General features: G+C 37.7%; 1 protein-coding gene across 1 annotated transcript in view; it reads left to right on the forward strand.

Annotated features, from left to right (window-relative positions):
- The window catches only part of kcnk3a (potassium channel, subfamily K, member 3a), a 39,414-nt gene extending 20,363 nt beyond the window's left edge, over positions 1–19,051 (forward strand). Inside the window, exon 2 of the mRNA XM_088001900.1 lies at positions 15,577–19,051. Within this exon, the coding sequence (XP_087858026.1) occupies positions 15,577–16,496 (920 nt within the window). The 3' untranslated portion in view covers positions 16,497–19,051. The remainder of the gene's footprint in view (positions 1–15,576) is intronic.
- The last annotated feature ends 1,686 nt before the right edge of the window (positions 19,052–20,737 follow it).

Raw genomic sequence — 20,737 nt, forward strand, 5'->3', positions numbered from 1 at the left:
TAAGCCCAAATAATAACATAAGAATAAGCAATAAACTGCAGATAGAGCCGCAGATGAGAAACTAATTCACTTTAAGGTTCATGTAACACCTTCACAAGATCCATTACTTGACTTAATTGTCTCTGCCATTAAGTCAGGCGCCAGGATCAGTCTCATGCAGTGACACGATAGCTGTACAGTGTGGCAATGAGCCAAGTGCGACTGGGAGGTTGATGGGCAGCATTAGGAAGTACAGCCAGAAGGGAACACATGTTTGTATGTAATAATGCTTACTGGGTTTAAAAAAATTATAAATGTCACTCATATAGATGATTAGAGAACAAAGAAAATAGGAAAAAAATTGGAAAATTAGCTTTTTTTTTCCTTCAAAAATGACTCATCTAACACTAAGATCACCTGCACTTAGCAAGCTTAGCAATTGTTTACGTGGTCATGTTGAAATAAATGTTTAGAACAACTAAAATGACCTTTTAAATAAATATCTCATCTTTTTTTTTTATTCAAGATATCCTGGATGTGTGGGAAGCAGATGCATTACTAATTCTGAAAACCAAGGATTCAAATGATCTAAAGGTTTTACTTTTATATACGTGTTCATGCATGATTGAGAGACTCCTGCTAAAGAGAACTCTGAAAACAAATAAACCACGTTTCACTGAAACACTTCTAATAAAAAGAAAACGGCAAATAAACTAGAAAACTACTAGCTCAACCTCTTTTAACAGCCAAACTAATACTTCTCGTTTAAATATACTTTCGAATGAACATTTAATAGTCTATTCAGCTAAACTAAGAAAGGGACTGGGCAATAATAAAATCACAGGGAGCCATAAGATGAGAACCAAAGCTGGCTAAAAAGAAGACAAATATTTGTTGCTTGCATCATTTTATGGGTCTGAATAACAAAACCTTTCTCAAATACTTTTTTATAATTTTTTTTTACACCTGGCTATTTTTAAATGTGCAGCTTTTAAACACTGAGGTGAGGGGGGGTAAAAGCGGTGCTACCCCAACATAGCGAGAAGTACAGGCTGTGCTTAAATAAAAAACAAATCATTGTTAAACCAGGCATGAGTGATTATCATTGTCCATCCATGTGTTTCTCTGATCTTTCATTTAACGCAGCGGTTTCTCCTCTAAGTGGTTTTCCATTTTGCCGTGCAAACTGAGCTTTGTGTTTTATGTGCCAGACGATAATGCCGCCTCCATCTCCACAGACTGACAGTCAGATCAGGACAGCATCTGGTTCACGAGAACAGCCGCACAGCACGACCTGAAGTTGATCCAAAACATATCCGTAAAATCAGGTGATAGAGATCGGTACACTGAGGCCGAGCAAATTTATGATTTTAATGAGAGGCTGGATGGTTAGATACACAAAGGACTGCAAATCATCCAAAGAAATAACAATATAAGCTCGTGGCTGAAACCAAACACTTACATATAGCGCATAAAGTCATATAACTTGTCTTACGTTTAGTAATCAGTATTTAAAAATATATCTATTTTAAAAATGTTCTGCTTTCTTCAAATTCAAAGTCTTACATGTTTTCTTAGGATTTGGTAGAACAACCTGGGTGTATGTATACTTAGTTGAAATATTGTGAGTATTTTTCCACAAACTTATTTGAATAATTTGCAAACATCTTTTAAGCTCCGCCCACAATGTTTCTACACTGTAAACATTTGAGTCATATTTTGTTGCGTCTGCTATCTTCTACTCTTTAACTCAAATAAATTTAGTGAGTTTTTGATTTTAAACCTAAATGTGTGAGCTTGTTAAAGATGAACTTACAGCCAGTAAGTTGTGTTAACGTTTTATTAGTTTCGTCAGAACTTCAGGACTTGAATAAATTCGAGTTTTTAGGTTGGCACTGAAAGAAGAAAAACACAGGAGTGGGAAGTATTTCCCAGAATGCATGTTTTTGTATCCTGAGATGGAAATGCAATACATTGATCTGATTCTTGTGTGTTATTAAGGCAAATGTTAATTTTAATGCTTGAGGATAATGTCATGTTCACACTAAATGTTTTTGAGCAGAATTTGATAAAATTCATTATCAGATCAGAAATTTTGTACTGATTTGAAACAAGAACTTAAATTAAAGTAAAATAAGTAAGTTTTTTAACTACATATTGTGAGTAAAATAATAGAGAAATGTGTGCTCTTTAACTAGGTGAGGGCAGTTCTTTCTTGCATATTGTGAAGTAATTATTTGGTTTAAATTGCAGAATTAAGTGGAAACTCACAAGTCAAGATTAATCAACTTAAAAGCAATTTTTAGACAACTCGTCTCTTGTTAAATCAACTTCATGAATTTTAATTTCTGAGTTAAAACAATTTTCTTGATATAATTTACATTGGTTTAACACTTTCATGTTAAACCACCTTCAAAACCTTTACAGTGTAGTGCTGAAATCTCGGCTTTGGGATCCCAACTCAAAGCCACTTTGTGACTATTTTATGATATAATTGGGGACATCGTGCCGTCTGCTTTTTGCAGTGTGCCACTACCTCCTGCAACAACACAACATAATGCTGCCACCCTGTACTTCACTGTTGGCATCAACTTTTCTATTTTTCATCCTAGTGTCACAATGGTATGGCTAAACACTCAGTTTCATAAAAAGAGAGTAAGAATTAGACCCGCTGCAGTTTATCAGGAATAATCATCACTTTTTTTTTCTTTCTCCAGCTGCTTTTCTTTTTACTATGATGTGTGATAAAACACTGTCTTCAGAGCGAATGGATCCAAAACTCTGTTGTCTGTCAGTTTCATTATTCATCTCCCCATTCACACTTGGCCCACTTCCTACCCTAAATATAAGTGTGCCTCTGCCCTTCATATTCTTCACAGAAAATGATCCTCGTCATCCTTACGCCACCATTAGCCGTGACATCTGGGACTTCTTACTGTGTAGAGCTTTGCTGCTCAGATTCAGTTTAGATTTGCAGTCTAATTAATCTTACATGAGTCTGCTGTAACTCCTCTGTTACATTGTAGGACTGTGCTGCTGAATGGTGTGTCACTGCTTTGTGGAAGTTTCATAGCTTATATAATCAGGAGCATATTTCTTTTCCAGTTTTGACAGGAAGATTTCTTGTATTCAGGCTGAGATTTTGCACTTCTCTGCAGTGACAGTCGGTTAACCTGGAATTCACACCGGAGTGCAGTACAATTTTTCAATTGTTGCACTTCTGCATGGGACTAGTTGAAAGTAAGCAGGGGTGTCTGAGCTGTGGAGGCTGAGCTTCTTTTGTGTGCTTGAAGATTCATGTGTCAAAATCCTAACAATCTAAATCAAAAATTCAGAAAAAGACAAAGTTTTACTTTTTTAAATTTTGCCTTTTTCCAACAAAATAAGTAGCGATTTAAATGTTTCCATGACCACTGATATGCGTCAAGTCTTCATCAAAGCTGATAAAACACACAAAAATGAATAATTGGAAGCTTTTACTATTTGACTTACAAATATGAATAACACAGCTACTGACTTTCAGATAATAGAAGGGACCCAGCACCCCTAATTGGAAAGTAATGAATCAGATTATGATGAATTTTATTAAACCTATTTCATGTATAACTGTATTTTGATTCCACTCTCTGATTGATGCCCAAGAGAATTAGTTTTAAATATTGTTGATCAGGATTCAATAATGAAAGCTGATGAAATTCACTGAAAACCAAAATTGTCTGGAAGGAGAAGCTGACCTTGGGCTTTTGTTGACAAGTTCCAATCTGTTTAGTATGTTATTGAATTTTTATTACATTTCTGCAATAACAATAATGGGCAGTGATGGGTCAGGCATCAGGGACTGTTCCAAAAGTTGAGATCAGATCCATATTCTTTGCCAAAGTGATGGGTTTATCTTCCAGAGTAATACAGCTGAAACCAGATGTTTATTGTACATCCACTGAAAGTTTGAAATTAAATGGGGTGTGTTGACGATAAATCTTTCACATCTGTCTCTAAAGATACCAGGATTACAATGTTTGAAGCGAATGACTGAACTCCTTTTAACAACTCTAGCTGTCATGTTCCATCACAAGGTTTTATGGCTTTCCAATTCAATACAAAAGCACTTTATTGATTCCTGAGGTGAATTAAGGAAACAGTTTTAGCTTCAGCTAACATGTAACCACATACATTAGGAAGACAAAAGTTGAGTGCTAAATGGTACGATTAGAACCCTTTTTCCTTCCCCCCCTCCTCTCCAACAGCAGCGGCCATCTTGATTTAACATTTTAAACAGTTTATCTCTGTGTTTCAGTTAAACTTTTCACAATTTAACTCATAGCAGTTAATGCAAAGCAAGTAAAAGTAGTTTAATTTTAAATCCCATGTAGCTTAACCGGTATTTTAAACAGTGTCTGATGTGCTTGAGGTCGGTTAATCCATGATTGAAAAGGAGTGAAACCCAGACCTGATGGGAGAAGCCTGCAAAGGTAGAGATTAGATTAACTTTTATTATAACAAAAACAAAAGAGTCCTGTGTAAGCATGATAATCAAAACAGAATTAAACCTGGGCAGACATGAAACAGGTCTAAAGGATAATGATATGGCACAAAAGGAGTAATTAATCATTAAAATACTAAATAGTGTCACTATAATTAATGTAAGTCTTACAAAGCATAACAAAACATTTAAATACAAGCACTGACCGTAGACAAAGACATCTAAGGTTGTAAATTTGCTTTCCCAAAATGATGGTGGACACTAAAACTGAACACACACAGAAAAAGCTAAATTATTATTTTTTTTATTGATCCTAAATGCATAGAAATAAATTTTAATATCATGCAATTATCACAAGATACAAAGTATCAAAATTCAAACTGGTGGCAAACTGGTATTGCTTCCAATATGTACACACTCAGTTACTGCACTTTAGTTGTTGTTTTTGATTATTCTAGACATTTGTAAGTTTTTCCAGTGCAGTTCAAATGTCATCATTTGGGCTTACCCATATTTGTTCATAGATTGGTTGGAAAACTCAGCCCACTCCTTTCACAGTTGTTTCATTATGCAGTATGTCTCTGCAGCTCTAAGTCTAAATGAGACCATTTCAAATTCCTGTATCACATTACAAAACACCCCCACCCACTTCTCTGCCGCCAGAAGAGAAACACTCATATGGAGAACTTGAAACGGATACTTGTCATATGAGCTTTTCTCCTAAGAGCCTTCAAAATAATCCCAAATTGGACTTCCTACATTAGCAGCGGCTGTAAATTAAAGACTTAAAGCTAAATTTAAGATTAAATTAGGTAAAATATGTTGCTCTTCTTCTTCAAGTGGATCTTTTTTCATCTCCACAGGCGGTTTCGGTTTTCATTTTACATCTTCCCGCCTCATATTCTTTAATATTAATTCCTCCTTCTTCATCCTGTTCATTTCAACTGTGTGTCAGGTACTTAACTCACGTGATTTATTTAATTAGCTTACTCTCCCAGAGATCTCACACTTTGCTTGGAATGCCTCACTTGCTGACCTCATGGAAAACTGTGGCCTGCCAAGGTTTCCTCTCATATCCCCTAAAAAGGAACCTAAAGTTGTGCGTCTGGAAGTGGTCCCTGATGGATTTCTTTTTTATTTTTTTAACACAAAAGTAAAACATTGACAGATATTTCACGGCTCTTAGATCCAACGCCTGACCGTTTGGATCTGAAGGCTTGTGACGCTGCAGAGTTTGGGTCTCAGCTGTGTGCCGGATGAGAGGACATGCTCCCAGGCCCGATTTGAAGCCCGCACCAGGATAACCGAGTTAAACCGAACCCAGACGCTTTACCAATGTGCCGTCTCCTCTGGTGTTACATCAGATTGCTTTTGATAAATACATGCTACATCACCCTTGTGCGCTCTCTCGCTCTCTCTCTCTCGCTCTGTTTCTCTCTCTCTGTTTCTGGACAGATTTGTTGTTAGGTGCTGAAGCATGTAATGAAGGGCTGATTGGAGAGAGTCTACTCTAACCCTTTCAACCCGCCAACAGCATCAGCTGAATCACCTAGAAGGCGACAAGTCATCATTAGAATGAATAATAAAATCTGTGGAATCATTTCCAGCCAAGACACGCTTGATACCTTATGTGCTCTTTGACTGACTTACAGTAAATGGCAATGACTCGTCAAATATTTTCCATTTTGTAGTTACTCTGAATCGACTCTGGCTTGATCTTTGAACACTTGAGAAAAGTTGGTTAAAATCTCCAACATACGGGTACATAATTATGTATTCTGATGAGCACACATTACTGTACTGTTTTGGTCTGAGGTGATAAGTTAATCTCAAATTATGGTTTTATTACCTGTTAGTGGAAGAGAATCATGATTAACATAAATAAAAAGGCTTAAATAACATGTTTCATTTAGTTTCATTTAGTGATGGGGTTGCAGAAATAAATGAACTTTTCTATAATGGTCAAATTTATTGAGATGCTTCTGTTAATGGAAGTATGACTAATAGCAGAACTCTCCTGTTTCTTCTTTACCCTTTCATGCATGAATTATGATCATTTGTGTCAGGATTTTTTTATTATTTTTTTTTTTATTTTCTTAAGGCATAAAAAAGTAGGGGAAAAATTTTTTTATTTAATTTTTTTTAGGTGATCAATTGTAATTTTCTCCAAGTACAAAGTTGTTATTTGAAAAATACATCAGTAATGTTGTTCTCTAGGAGTTATCTGATGTCACAATATTTTTTTTTACCTGCAAGAGTCGTCTACAGTAGAAGGAGGAACCGGGTCGGTCGGCATGCTTTTTTGTCTGTCTGCCATATTGGATTTAACAAAAATAATTTCTTGCATTTGCAGTTGATGGCCAGTAGTTGATGGTGTATTTTATGATGCATTTAGTGTCCACTTCAGTGGTCTGTGTGCATTTATAACATAAAAAAATCCACAAGAAGCACAAGAAAATGGCTTTTAGATAGTGACCGCTATACATGAAAGGGTTAAAGAGAGGTATGCAGGGTTTCTACGTCAACCTACTGGTTGTCGTTCATCACCTGTCTCTACTTTTCACTATAGAGAGAGGGGGAGCCATAATGATATTTTTTTAAACCTAGGAGTTTGAAAGGGTGCACACTTTTACTGAATAACCAAAACATGACTGGCTAAGCCTGACAAAAGACTTACTTTGGCGCCACAGACTGGAATAGGGAGAACTATTTTCTTAGGGTTTGGGGTCAGCTTCAGTTCAGGTATCTATGCGTTTTGTTCACGAGTGATGGTAGGCTTTAGTGGGAGATGGATTGGAGAAGAAAACCAAGATAAAAAGCAAAGTTCTCAATTATGGGTCCTTACAACCCTCACTGAAATAACAATATCCTCAATACAAGTGGCTGAAATGAGTGACTTCAAAGTTTGCTGCAAAACATGATGAAAATATTTGGCCTTTTGAGTAATAGGTGCTAAAAATGACTTCTAAAATGTGGCATGGCGGTACGGTTTTCTTCTCTGGCACTGTTTTAGCTCAACATTATTTTGTTGGGATTCAGTAGTTAAATCCTCATCAGCAAAAACAGAAAATTTTAGATGGGTCCAATTCCCCGTGAAAACAATAGCAGGATTAAAGGAAAACCCGTGCTGATGGTAAATAGGCTATATTTAGAATTCAGAGTAACTTGCATTTAGGAAACATGATAGCTCTGATTGGAATAATTACTTCCTTCAGGTTGGGCGGTGATTGTGGTCATGACTAAAAGAAACAAAAGTTGATAGAGATCATCCATCACTTCTTTTTTTTTTTTTTGTTTGGTCTTAATTCTTGCTCATTTTGGTTTTGTTTATAATAGCACACAGATTGTCTTCACTGGAAAAGCATTTGTTCTGACACAAGATATGGTGTCAGGGGCCATTTGTAGTTTTGTGTATAATTACTGATGCGTCACTGCTGGGGAGAGTAAGTAGGAGGGATTTTTTTTATTACAGTCATAATCTTTGTAAATAACTGGCTTTCAGAGGATGTGCAGAAACAGGAGATCATTATTTTTTAAGATTTATGTTTCTTCGATCCTACTCCGGTGAAAGATTCTAAACAACATTTGGCCCCCACAGATCTTTTTTAAGATTGGGAAGGTTGAATTTGTCACAAGGGAAGCATTTTGTTTTGATTTGTGATCTGGATTATTATTTCCATTTTCAGTTTCTGACACAGGCATCCAGATTTATATCTAAAATGTCCTGTTTTTAAAGAAATATTTGTGATAGAATGCACTGTAACATTGTTTCTAGGAGGACGAAAAACATCATAATCCCTAGTAAACATATTCATCCTTCTTGGATGTTTTTCTCCTTGTGTTGATTTTTTAATGAAATCACATTCAATGCAATTTGTCTATTTTGACAATAACATGGAAAAAAGCATCTTATCCAAAGCTAAAGTAGAGTTTAAAAATAATTGTCTCATTATTTTTTAAAATCTTCAGATTTTTTTTTTGTATATAGATGAGGTGACAGCACTTTTCCACTTTGGTGGACAAAAAATATATTAAGTATAAATAATATATACACTTTGTGACTCAGATGGAAGAGACAACTGTTGCTCTCCACCAGTCAAAGATGAAGATGACTGTCACTGTTGTCGTATAAATTTGCCCAAGGACATAAGGGAGAGTTCAAATGAAATTAGAATACGGATCAGTCAATCAATCTTTATTTATGGACTCTATGCATACACAGTGAAGGGAACACAAAGCATTTTGCAGAGGGAAAAAAACAAAAAAAAAACATCATGTGGTTTGGACAACAAGATCAATGCCCAGATCTCAATCCTACTGAGAATTTGTGGCTGGACATGAAAAGAGCTGTCCACGCCCTCAAGCAACCTGATAAGAGCTCTAGCTGTGTTTGGGAAAATAAAAAGAATGGAGAAAAATTGCCCTGCCCTGATGTTCCAGTCTGATTGGGACATATCAGCATAAGTCTCAATGCAGTCGCAGCCAAAGTCACATCAACTACATGCAGACTTCAGGGAGGTGAATATTTATATAGCCGTTTTTAAAAGAGTGACATTGCTTTGCACAGATTTCTTTTTTTTTCATTTTGTTTTGCCATTGAGGCTAAAAAACCCCCCCAAAAAAACAAAAGGCCATAAAATGGTAATAAATTCAAAGGGGGTTGATTATTGGGTCTGGTCATAATCATGGCGTCCTATTGATACCGAGACTCTGTTTCGATTAATCTAATAGTGAGCTTCAGATTTTTCTCATTATAATCCTCACTATCAATCAATCAAGTTTATTTCTGTAGCACATTTCAGCAACAAGGCAGTACTTTACATAAAAAAACACAAAAAATACAAAGTTGTAGAACATACAGTCAACAATTGTCAAATGCTGTATTTAAACATCAAAATACTGATTACTGTTTCATTGATTGTGTTTCAAAAACAACTCTAAACAGGTGGGTTTTTAGTTGAGATTTAAAGGTACTCGTTGTTTTGCAGTTTTCTGTGAGTTTATTCCAGATCTGTGATGCATAGAAGCTGAGTGCTGCTTCTCCACTATATGTGTTGGAAATGTGAATTTGGATTCTCATCAGTCAAATCTATTTACTGTTCTTGTTGTATTTATAGTCGAATTTAGGTGAAATGAAAAGTTCCTAAGCACTTTTTTCATGCAGTCTTAATTATTGCACTGTGTCCAGGCAGCAAATCATTTTGCAACTGTTGACTGAGAAAATCTGAAGGTTATTTTTATTGCTGAATTAAATGTTAGATCATCCATTATTTTTTGTGTTTTCATTGAATTAAAATGTAATATTAAGGATTGTGGATGCTGTGTTTCCAATAAAACATCAGCCAAGAAGCTGCAGCTTTCACAGAAAGGGACATTACCCAGCAGTTGCCAGAGAGGCCTTCTGGGTCAAAAGCCAAACTGAGGGCAGATGGGAGGACCAGAGCTGTGTCTGAGAGCCTGTGTAAACAATCACAGAGTTTGGGGTGTCTGTGCATGAGAATCAATGGGGACCAGCGGCTCCAAGGAAAAGACGGGGATGAGACACAGTTCGTGGGAAAACACTGCATCGGCGCAATCTTTTACCATAACTTCTTTGGGTGTCATTAGCAGACATGCCTGCTGCTACACACAAGTGGACAGAAGTTTTACAATTCACAGAGTCTTGTTTATGATATTTCTGGCCAGGCACAGCTGGAGATGAAAGTGAGCGGGGAGGGAGGCCTGCTGCGGGAGCAGAGTGGACTGCTGTGCGAAGACAGGCTGTACCAATCAGGGGACATGATCAGTGTTTACTCGCATGGGTAACCAGAACATTCCCCAATCTGCTCAGCATTTTAGGGAGGCCGTAAACGCTGATAATGGTGACGTCGCACCGGGTCGCCTCCTCGGGCCACCTGTATGTGGAAGAACTAGGCTGGCCATATAAGGCTGGATGTGTATAACACCTCTGAACTCACTTCAGCCTTGCAGAAGGAATGTGTTTACAGAGCCTTGATATGATATCCTCTTAGTAAAGCTGTCATATATATCATCTTCAGTTTGTTTGTGCTCTAGCAGGTGTGACGTGTGCAGGTGATTCGTCTACATACCTCCCTTAGCTTTTTGTGTTTATTTTTGAATTAGTAATTCTGAAAAAAAAAAAAAAAGTAAAAGTACCACTAAAAGATTCTGTGCCAGAAGTCATACTTAAAGTTGAACCAGTCCCTCATGGGTTTTTTCTTTTTCTCAGAAGTTAACTTGATGGGTTTTCCGAGTGCAGATCTTAATTCTAACCCAGCTAAAGGATCAATGCTGTTTGTTTGTTTGTTTGTTTTTTCTGGTGTTTTCTTTTTCCTTTTACAATTTAAAATGTAACTGAATAAAATACTTAATCAAAATAAAAGTAAAAGTAAGGCTTTTTAAAACCCCTTCAAAAAGTACACAGTATAGACAAATTGTAATCAATTACAGCAATGAGAGTAAATGTAACTACTTACTTTCCATCTCCTGTATGTAGTAGTAATGTAGAAATCATTACTGATATAAATTTGTTATAAAAGTATTACTGATTGCACTTTAAAAATCAGGTAACTTTATGTTATTAAAGGTAAAGTTTAATCAGTAATGATTTCTTGGTTAATGTCAAGTTGTCATAAAGACATTTTGAATAATGTCAACTTTGTATTAAAAGTGTCATAATTTACCGAATGACGCTTTATGACAACAGTCATAAATATTCATGAAGGCTTATTCATGCTCATGACATGTGTTATGTCATGTTTATGAAAGTGTCATGACAGTCTTATTCAACCCCCTTCCAATAAAGTGTTACCAAATATTGATATTTTTTATTTATTTGGGTTTTGACTGTTTTTGACAGAGAATGAGAGACGCATAATGCAACAACCTAATGATGGTTTTTGTCGTATCAAAATGACAAAAATTTTGTGAAGGTGCTATTTTCACAATGAAAACTTGCAGCTTCAGTTTCAGTTAAAGGTTATTCTACAAAGAATGTTCTCATTTGGACTAATCACAAATTAACAATGTCCATTTTTGCTGAGTGTTAGTGGCTGCGGGAAGGTTAAAGGAGTGCGAAAACTTTTGCACAGTGCAAAGACAAAATAAGGAGCTATGTTTGTGTGAGATCTTGCAGGACACACACAAGAACACACAGCCGAGTGTATTATGTAGCATGACTCTGCCTGCTCTCCAGGCTGCAGAGATGTCTGAGGATATTATCCGTCAAGCCCAGTGTCATCAGCGCTGTCAGCACCACTGCTGTTTAGGTCTCTGCGTCATCTTGTTCCTTGTGCTCCTTGCCTTGTTTTACATGCGCGCAAAATGGCTTATCTCAAAATTTTCTCTCTACATCATGTTAACAAACTAATAAAATTATAAACATACAAGATGATGCTTCTTCTACTTGAGAATCTCTCCCCAATGAGCCACATTTCCAGTCTTTTCTTGGCGAGAACAAATTGTTCTTGGTAATCAATGGAAATTTAATTGAGTGACAGCGAGCCTGAGCCCTCAGAGCTACATTATGCTGCTCTTTGATCTATTTTCAAAGACCGTTTCTCCCCCACCCCCCTAAGGCCAATTAATCAGCGCAATGAAGACGTCGGATGCTGTGTGTTTAGTTCTTTAGAGGCAGACGCCCTGGGGAGCCAAGTTTATACAGTGAGCCGTCATCTAAGCAGACAAACAAGCAATCACAGCTCTAAAAGATGAAATATGGAAAAAAAAAAAAATCTGGATCAGTAATTGTAGTTTTGCTGCCATAAATGAGTGAATTCAGATGATATGGGGCGTTTAATTTGCAAAATCAGACTGAGTAATCAGAGACTGAATGATGTGCACCCATTTTTGATTAAAAACTGAAATGAAAGGAGTGGGTAAAATGACTTGCACGCTTGGTTTGAGGCCTTAAAAATAAATAAGAATCCTCTCAGGCTGATGGTATTTTCAGATTGGCTCATATTTAGTAAAATGATGGAAAGATTTATTTGAATTAGAATCAGAAAGACACATTAGGTCATCTGACTGGTGGAGGCAGCTGGCAGAAACTGAAACCCAAAGTGCTTTAAAAAATGGTAAATGGATTGTACTCGTGTAGCATTTTATCTAGCTGGAGGACTTCAAAGTGCTTCACATTACATTCAGTCATTCACACATTCACACATTGATGGTGATAAGCTACATTGAAGCCACAGCTGCCCTGACAGAAGCAAGGACGCCACGCAATCGCTGCATTTCTGACCAACACTAGCAGGAGAGACGAGTGAAGTGCCATTCCCAAATACAAGGCCAAGTACAGAAGGATGAACTTCTACCATCTGATGATCTAATGTTTTCTTTCGGATAATAGCTACATATTTACTCTCAGTTTACAAATCTTTGATTCTAGTTGAGTTTGACTGTACTGAACGTCGTGTAATGAAAGGATAAACAAAGTTATATACACAGAAAATAAATTTAGAACAAAAGCAAAAGAAGAACAGTGGTAAAGTATATTTACATGTTTAAAGAAGTGGGAGGAAGTAAAAACTGATTTTTACAGTCACCCCTCTTCCTTCTCAGTTGGTATTTTCTATATCCGCATCAATGGCTGGTACGATGGATTAATGTTTGTATACGTCATTATGAACAAGCGTAGATATTTTCTTATGTTAAAATTCAATAAATAAAACCATAACAGCAGTAGTATTAATATCACTTACTGATATTGGCCCACATGTTCATACTGGTGCGTCCCTACTAATAATTAAAGCGCGTCTAAAGGGAAAAACAAGTCCAACCCAGTAATAGTAAGTACATATGCAATCATCAAGCCCTTGTAGTGACACGATTGCACATATTAAGCGTTAATATTTAATCTTCTACCAGAAGGACAGGGAGTTCTCCAGGAGGTAGTAACACATTATTAGAGAGTTTTTTTGTTTTTTGTTTCCTAAGGAGTGAATGGTACTCTTGCCAACACAGGAGTCATGGTCTGTCTCATGATAACATTCTCATAACCTGAGAAAGCGGGATGACTGTCATGCGGGACCTCTTTACTCCCTCACACCATGCTATGAGTGTGCGGCTTGTCGCCTCAAGCGCCAGCATTTGCTGCTGATGAGCCCCGCTGTCACTCTGGTGATCCCTGCGTCTCAGTAAGCCGCTCCCCACTGCAAAGAGCTTGTGACAGCCCTGCAGCCTCGTCTGTGGCTCACCTGAACAAACTGTCCTGCTGACTTGCTTAATGAGCGCTGCAACATTTTTGGTAGAGCACAAAAATCTCAAAGCGAAACAAGCCGTCATGTTAAATTCATATTCTGCCGAGAACTTATTTTCCCACAGCTGAACATGTTAGGTCTCTGTTCTCATCTACTGTAGTTGTTTCAGCAGATGTGTTAAATGGTGCAGTGATGGAGGAAGTGAGCTGGGATGCCTTCACAAAAGGAAGGCAATAATGAAAATAACTATAAAGAGAGTAAAATTCATTTAAAAATAAGTCTTATTCACAGATCTGAGTTGTCACCTCAGGGAACAGACTGACCAGATTAAAGATTAATGCTTTGTAGATTAGCTAGTCTAGACAAAAGCTGTATGACTGGCATACAGAATCGAACTGAACTGATTTTGCAAGTATGATTTGAATATGTCTGAATGGAATTGACTGATTAAACCCAGCTTGGATTGTTGATCCTTGAAATGGAGAGTTGTTGTAATTTGGTTCTATATAAAATAAATAAATTGCTGATCTTTCTCACAGGGGGTTCAATATGGGATTCAATATGTTCTCCCGAAAGATAAAATAACTCAAATCGCATCATTAACTGTGGCTCCTGCTTTTGCTGAATGAAGGGGGGAATGTTTAAACAGATTTGGCACCAGAAGGAAAGATGGTGGGACGAAACAGATTGGTGTTCCAATAAAACCAGAGCTTCGAGAATTAAATCAACCCTCAGGTAATTACATTTGGACTCTCGATCAACCTCTTTGACTTGCGTAACCTGTGGTTATCAGGGGGATTATCTCTGTTTCTGTTTGCACCAGCTCCACATGTCAGGAGGATGGGCAAGGGAGTCAAAGACCTTGAATGTGACGTATATTCAAATATACAATCAGGTGCAAAAAAAGTACTTAAAGAATCTGTCTATTGCATCCATAACTAACACCATCACATACCACCAAATTAGTCATAAAGTGGCTAAAAGACGTCAAAGTTAAGTGGAAAATGTAGGTGTAAAGGATTCATTTACATGAGTTATTTCAAGTGAAATGGGAAAAATCTCCAGTAAACTTTATGAGAAGCTTGTTGAAGGACAGCAAAGAAGTCACACAGATTGTACATAAACTCCTGCATTTAAAGAATTTTAAGCCAAAAATTAGAAGTCTCATTAAAATATCTACTATTATTGTGGCACTTCACAAATTAAAATAATTTTGACAAACTTGAACTAAAACAAGAGTGGTTGAGTGTGATCTAATGTGACTGTGAGGAAAGAAAGGTAGTGTGTGTTTTTTGCAGTGTATATAAATATCTAGTTTCTCTGGGAGCTAAATTTAAAGAAAATTCTCCCCAAAACTTTGATGTGCAACCCTCTTAAAAACTGACTTCTCTGAGAATTTCTTGCTCTGGGCTCTTTCGCTGTTCAAAGTGTACCGCTGCCTTTCTGCTGGCTGTTTTATGACTTAAAAATTCCGAGTAATACAAGACAAAGAGATTTTTTTCTCTCTTTCAGATGTACAAATACAGATGGGTATTTACAACCTAGCCTTTGGTGTCCTGTTTATTTGATCTGGAACAATGTTGAGCTCTAATTAGGTGCAAATGCACTCATTAGCCAAAGCCACTCTGCAGAGACCAATTGTCAATGAATTATTCAAGACCTCTCTCCCATACACGACATCAATACTTGGCTCTTCCTGCCTCCACACTCCTGTGCATTCTCATCTCCAATTGCATTCTGCCACTGTGAAATGAAGAGTGTTTGAATTTATCTGAAGAGCCACTCAGAGAATACAAATCATCTGTCTCTTTCAAGTCCAGGTTTCAGCCCTCTCTTGTTAGACCCCTGTCATCTGCAGAGTAGTTTTCATTAGTTTCACCCCAGTAACCCTGCTTCTTTCTCCCATTTCTCCCACAGGATACGGCCATGCAGCCCCCAGCACACACGGAGGGAAAGTCTTTTGCATGCTCTACGCCCTCCTAGGCATCCCCCTCACTTTGGTCATGTTCCAGAGCGTTGGTGAGCGGATTAACACCTTCGTCAGATACCTGCTCCATCGCCTAAAGAAGTGCCTTGGAATGAGGCGCACCGAAGTCTCTTTGGCCAACATGGTGACCATTGGTTTCATATCCTGCATGAGCACGCTGTGCGTGGGGGCGATGGCCTTCTCTCACTTTGAGGAGTGGAGCTTCTTTCATGCGTACTACTACTGCTTTATCACACTCACCACCATCGGGTTTGGGGACTACGTGGCACTGCAGAATAAGGATGCCCTGCAGACCAAGCCGGAGTACGTGGCCTTCAGCTTTATCTACATCTTGACGGGTCTGGCGGTGATTGGAGCCTTCCTCAACTTAGCAGTACTGAGATTCATGACAATGAATGCTGAGGATGAGAAAAGGGACGCTGAGCAGAGGGCTCTTCTTGCCCATAACGGCCAGGTGGGTGGGCACATTAACTGCTCCGTAGACCCCGTCTCCCCCTCCTCCACGCCGCCTGGATGTGGCGGTGGAAGCGCAATCGGAGGGAGCAGCGGAGGGGCTGCGAGCCGCAGCTTACGTAACGTTTACGCCGAGGTTCTCCACTTCCAGTCCATGTGTTCCTGCCTTTGGTACAAGAGCAGAGAGAAGCTGCAGTACTCCATCCCCATGATCATCCCACGTGACCTCTCCACGTCGGATACCTACATGGAGCAGGGGGAGGCTTTCTCCAACCCTCTGCACTCGAACGGCTGCGTGTGCAGCTTGCACCATCACTCAGGCATCAGCTCGGTGTCCACAGGTTTGCACAGCATCAACACCTACAGGAGACTGAATAAACGCAGAAGCTCTATCTAAGCAGCTGGAAAACTTTGTTTCACAGTCTATTTGCGTGCATCACCATGTGAGGTATTCCAGCTGGAGCAGAAATACAGTGGACATCGAAGGAACAAAACGCCGACGTTACAGAGATCTAACTCCACCAATCTGGGTTTTGCTTTGGAATTAAATAATTTGGTGGTTTGGACTCGAGACGTGATTCTTCCATTGATGGAGTGTGACTCTTCTAGTATTAAGAGTCACACTAAACCTAATGGATAAGTGGCGTTTACTACACGTCTTCTGACACTGTTGCACATCTGCAATATCTTAACTCTGAAATGAGCATTTTGTTTGTCAGTAAGTATAGATTTCTAAATCTTAATCTGAAAGAGAAGGAAAAGCACAGAGATATGTATTAAGAGGAGAATTTTATAAAGTAAAATAATTTCTCAAAAGAAAACTTGTTAGTAAGGAACTCACTTGATGAGCCAGAGTAAAATGTGTGTATATATTTGGACACTTCACATAAAACTTATTTTTTTCAGTGAGAGCTTCAAAAAAAAAAAAAAAAAAAAAAAAAGAAAACCAAACAAACATGTTTTTTCCTGTGTTTATGCTTGCACAGCGCAGGTTCAAACAAACCTCCTGGTCTCCTTAAGATTATTTTTTTCTTCCATGAGAAAACATTAGATCAAATGATATATCTCACTGGTTTAAGATAGCTGTCATAAACACTGCCTTGCAAAAGTATATTGAACTTCTTCATGCTTGTCACATCAGAACCATAAATTTCAAAGCATATTATTGGGATAATATGACAAACGAAAAGTTGCTTGCAAATGTGAATGCGGCATTCAAAAATTTTGTGAGTAAAAGCCTTAAAAAGTTTGCTGGGAATTTTTATTTAATCTCAATTAGTCGATTTAAACGACCTCGTTTTGCCATGACTTAATCTGCAAATTTTTATCTGAAACTTTTGACTACTCTTTTTCCAAAACATTTCACCCTCAGTCAGGCTGGTGGGGAAAGCATCCTTGGACATCGGTTTTAATGTCCGCAGATTGATAATCGTAAACTCTTCAAGTGTTGTTCAGGCTTTATGTTTAGGATCCTTGTCATGATGGAATGTAAGGCTCTACCCTTTACAGCCGCTGACAGTTTTTGTTTGCCATCTTATTTTCCTTGTCCACCTTCCCAATAAGCTCCAACCAGCGTTTCTGTCCACAATTATCCCCACAGTAGGATCCTGCCGTTTCACATTTTAATTTGGGGATAGTTGTGTACAGCGTTTTGCACAGAGGCCAGAAAGTACAATTTTGGTCTCATCAGACTAGAGCACCTTTTTCTGCATGTGCCCTTCATGCTTTATGACAACCTGCAAACACAAGTTGTCTAAGAATGATTTTGTTTTTGCTTCTCTCTCACTAAGGCATGCAATTTTTGGATTACATGCCCAGTGTTTGTCCTGAGGACAGATTCTTCAAGTTTTCCTGGTTCCTTCTCTGATTGGTAAATTAGTCAGTGCTCTGTGAGAGGGTCAAAGCTTGAGATTTAGTTTTATAGCCATACACTTATTTGAATTTCTCTATTGCGTTATTCTTGAGATTTGTGGAGTGATTGATTGTCTTTATTTATTCAGGGGTATCAGCGTAAAGAGGAGTGAATCAAAATCCAAATAAAAGACTGTCAGATATAAAAAAAATAAAAATAAACTGTGTAATTCAGCAGTTCTTTGTGTTGTGTTACCTCATAAAATCCCAAAAAAATGCATAACATTTTTAGATTATGACATGACAGAAAAGTAAAAGGGTAAAAACACATCTGCAAAGCACCATAAAGATCCGATATTCAATGTCACCGTTGACCACTAGGCTTCCTTTGCCACTTTTCCCCTCAGCTTTGTAAAATTACTATGAATTTAGTTTTTCATCGGTTGTCCTTATGCATTAATCTGAATCATGTACATGTTCTCATCATATGTTTTTGTGTAGCTGGACTATAATCTGAGATCTTAAATCAGAGTATGTAAGCTCACCTGTGTATTGTAGAAAGGCATATCGCATTCACTGCTGCACCTTAGAGAACTGTTTGTGCTTTCAGACACTGGAACTCAGTGTCTGACATATTTGATTCTTTTTAAATGAATCCCACCATGTTCTGTTATGTAAATGATAAGACCTAAGTCATGTTACTTGTCGGGGAAGTGAGAGGCATTTGAATTGATGCTCTGTACTCTGTGCACCTCACAAACAAAGAAACAGCCTCAGATTTTGCACGTCTTGCACTTAAAGGGGCGGTGGGGCATTCTCCGGCCCCACATTCACTTGACTCAACCAACTGAGGTCTTTTATGCAGTGTTAATTTTGTTTCATGGAAGAATTGACATTTGTCTTTATTGTATTTCTGTAGTTTATCGTCACAGCGAGTCATTACGGTTTTCAGTTTTTTTCTTTTCTACTGGAAAGTTCATGACTACAGTAAACCTGTTGGCGTTTTTCAGCAACTCACTACTTGATGAGAAGAGCTGTGTGTGTTACATGTACATGTTTTTGTTTTCTTTTGAGCATAATAAAATATTATTTAATTTAAAATGACAACTGTACTTGAGTGTTGAATACTGAAGTATTAGAATATACGGGTTTTGATTTGTATGAATTCATCAGCGAGGTTGGCGACTCAACATTGGACTATATATTACTTTCCATGAACCAGCACAAAAAAAACAAAACAGGAGTGTTTACTTCACAATAGCTACACTAAAAACCTTCTAAAACGTATTTGAAACTGCAATATCCTGAGATATTATAATAATAAGGTATACAAAACAGGATTTTTCTCGTGTAGAAATGTAAAAAGAACTATGAATGCAAAGAAGAAAAAAAATAAATCTGATAGAAATAAACAGAGAAATGCTTTAGTAAAGCTGCAGTAAGCACCTGATTTAAAGGAGCCAACACTTTCACCACATCTCAGGTGTTCAAGCAGTTTGTCCCAGAGCTGAAGAGCAAAGATACCAATCAGATTGAAGAGCTGTCTGATGACCAAAGGGTTCTACATACCATCAATTGCATTTTACATTCTGTTTTTACAAACAGAGCCAATGCATGGATTTAAGGGCTGATGTAATGTGATCCATACTCTCTGGCAGCAGCATTTTGGATGAGCAGCAGCTGCCTGATAGATTTTCTGACCTGTAAGTACAAAAGTATGAGGCAAATCCATTCTGTTCTTCAAAACACCTTCGCTAATCTGATATTTGAATCTGTATGCCACTACCGCTTCCATCATGGCTAACATTTTAGCCACAGTGAAAGGTTATGCAACCAAAGAAAAGATGATTCAGAGTTTATTCGTCCCTGTTATGATACGCATTATGCAACTGTCATGCTGTGCCTTAATTGTTGTAGGAGTTTCCAGTTTCATATTCAGCAAAAAGTGCCCAAATCCTGCACTGAGATCATGAAGACAATCACTGTCTCCTTTGACCTCTGGCTGACAGTTTTCCACATCATCTGTGCATACGCATCGCTGGTTGTTCTGATTTATATAACAGATAAACTTGCACTTAAAACTGTGGCCTAATGAAACTTTAAATGCTTTCTAGTCACAATTGTAATATTATGAGAGATTTCTGAGGCTTAAGTGCTTCAGTGGGTTTTTGTTGGGGTTTGCTTCGGGTCTCTCATGCACTGCTGCTCTGATGTTAAGGATTTCATGTGAGAAAAAAAAAACAAAAAACTCCCAGAACAGACATCCTAGACTTAACCAGGCAATGCTTAGGTGAGAATGAATAAGATCAGAGCACACACTAGCAAGCGGTGATCAGGTTTGACACTTAAAGCTGATGAAACGAGCGCCGTGTCATACATTTTTATTACATCCTTCCTCCTGTTTGCTCTCTTCAAGGACTTCGGTAGAGAGTTAAGATTCAGCACTGAGAGGAATGTAAGGCCAATGCAGGACAGCCAAAAACAGCAGTGCATTGAAAGGAAATACTCACCCCAAAAAGAAAGTAAGTTTAAAACATAAACATTCTTACAAAAGAAAAAAAAATAAACATTCCGAGAGGAGCAGCAAGATGTTTCGTATCAGTAATTTTTGCTATGCATATATTAGAAAAACATTCCATTTAAGTTTTTACATCAAGGGCAACAATATTTTTCTGACTGGTAATGAAAATGAAACATTTTTGCCTTCCCTAATGTTTTGCTTCTGTGAGCGCTCTCATTTTTAAAAATTCAAAAGAGGTTACACGTTTGTAAAAATAGAAAAGTTTT

This window comes from Poecilia mexicana, unplaced genomic scaffold (genome assembly GCF_051168715.1).
Source record: "Poecilia mexicana isolate PSO_F unplaced genomic scaffold, ASM5116871v1 scaffold_21, whole genome shotgun sequence".
Classification (NCBI taxonomy): domain Eukaryota; kingdom Metazoa; phylum Chordata; class Actinopteri; order Cyprinodontiformes; family Poeciliidae; genus Poecilia; species Poecilia mexicana.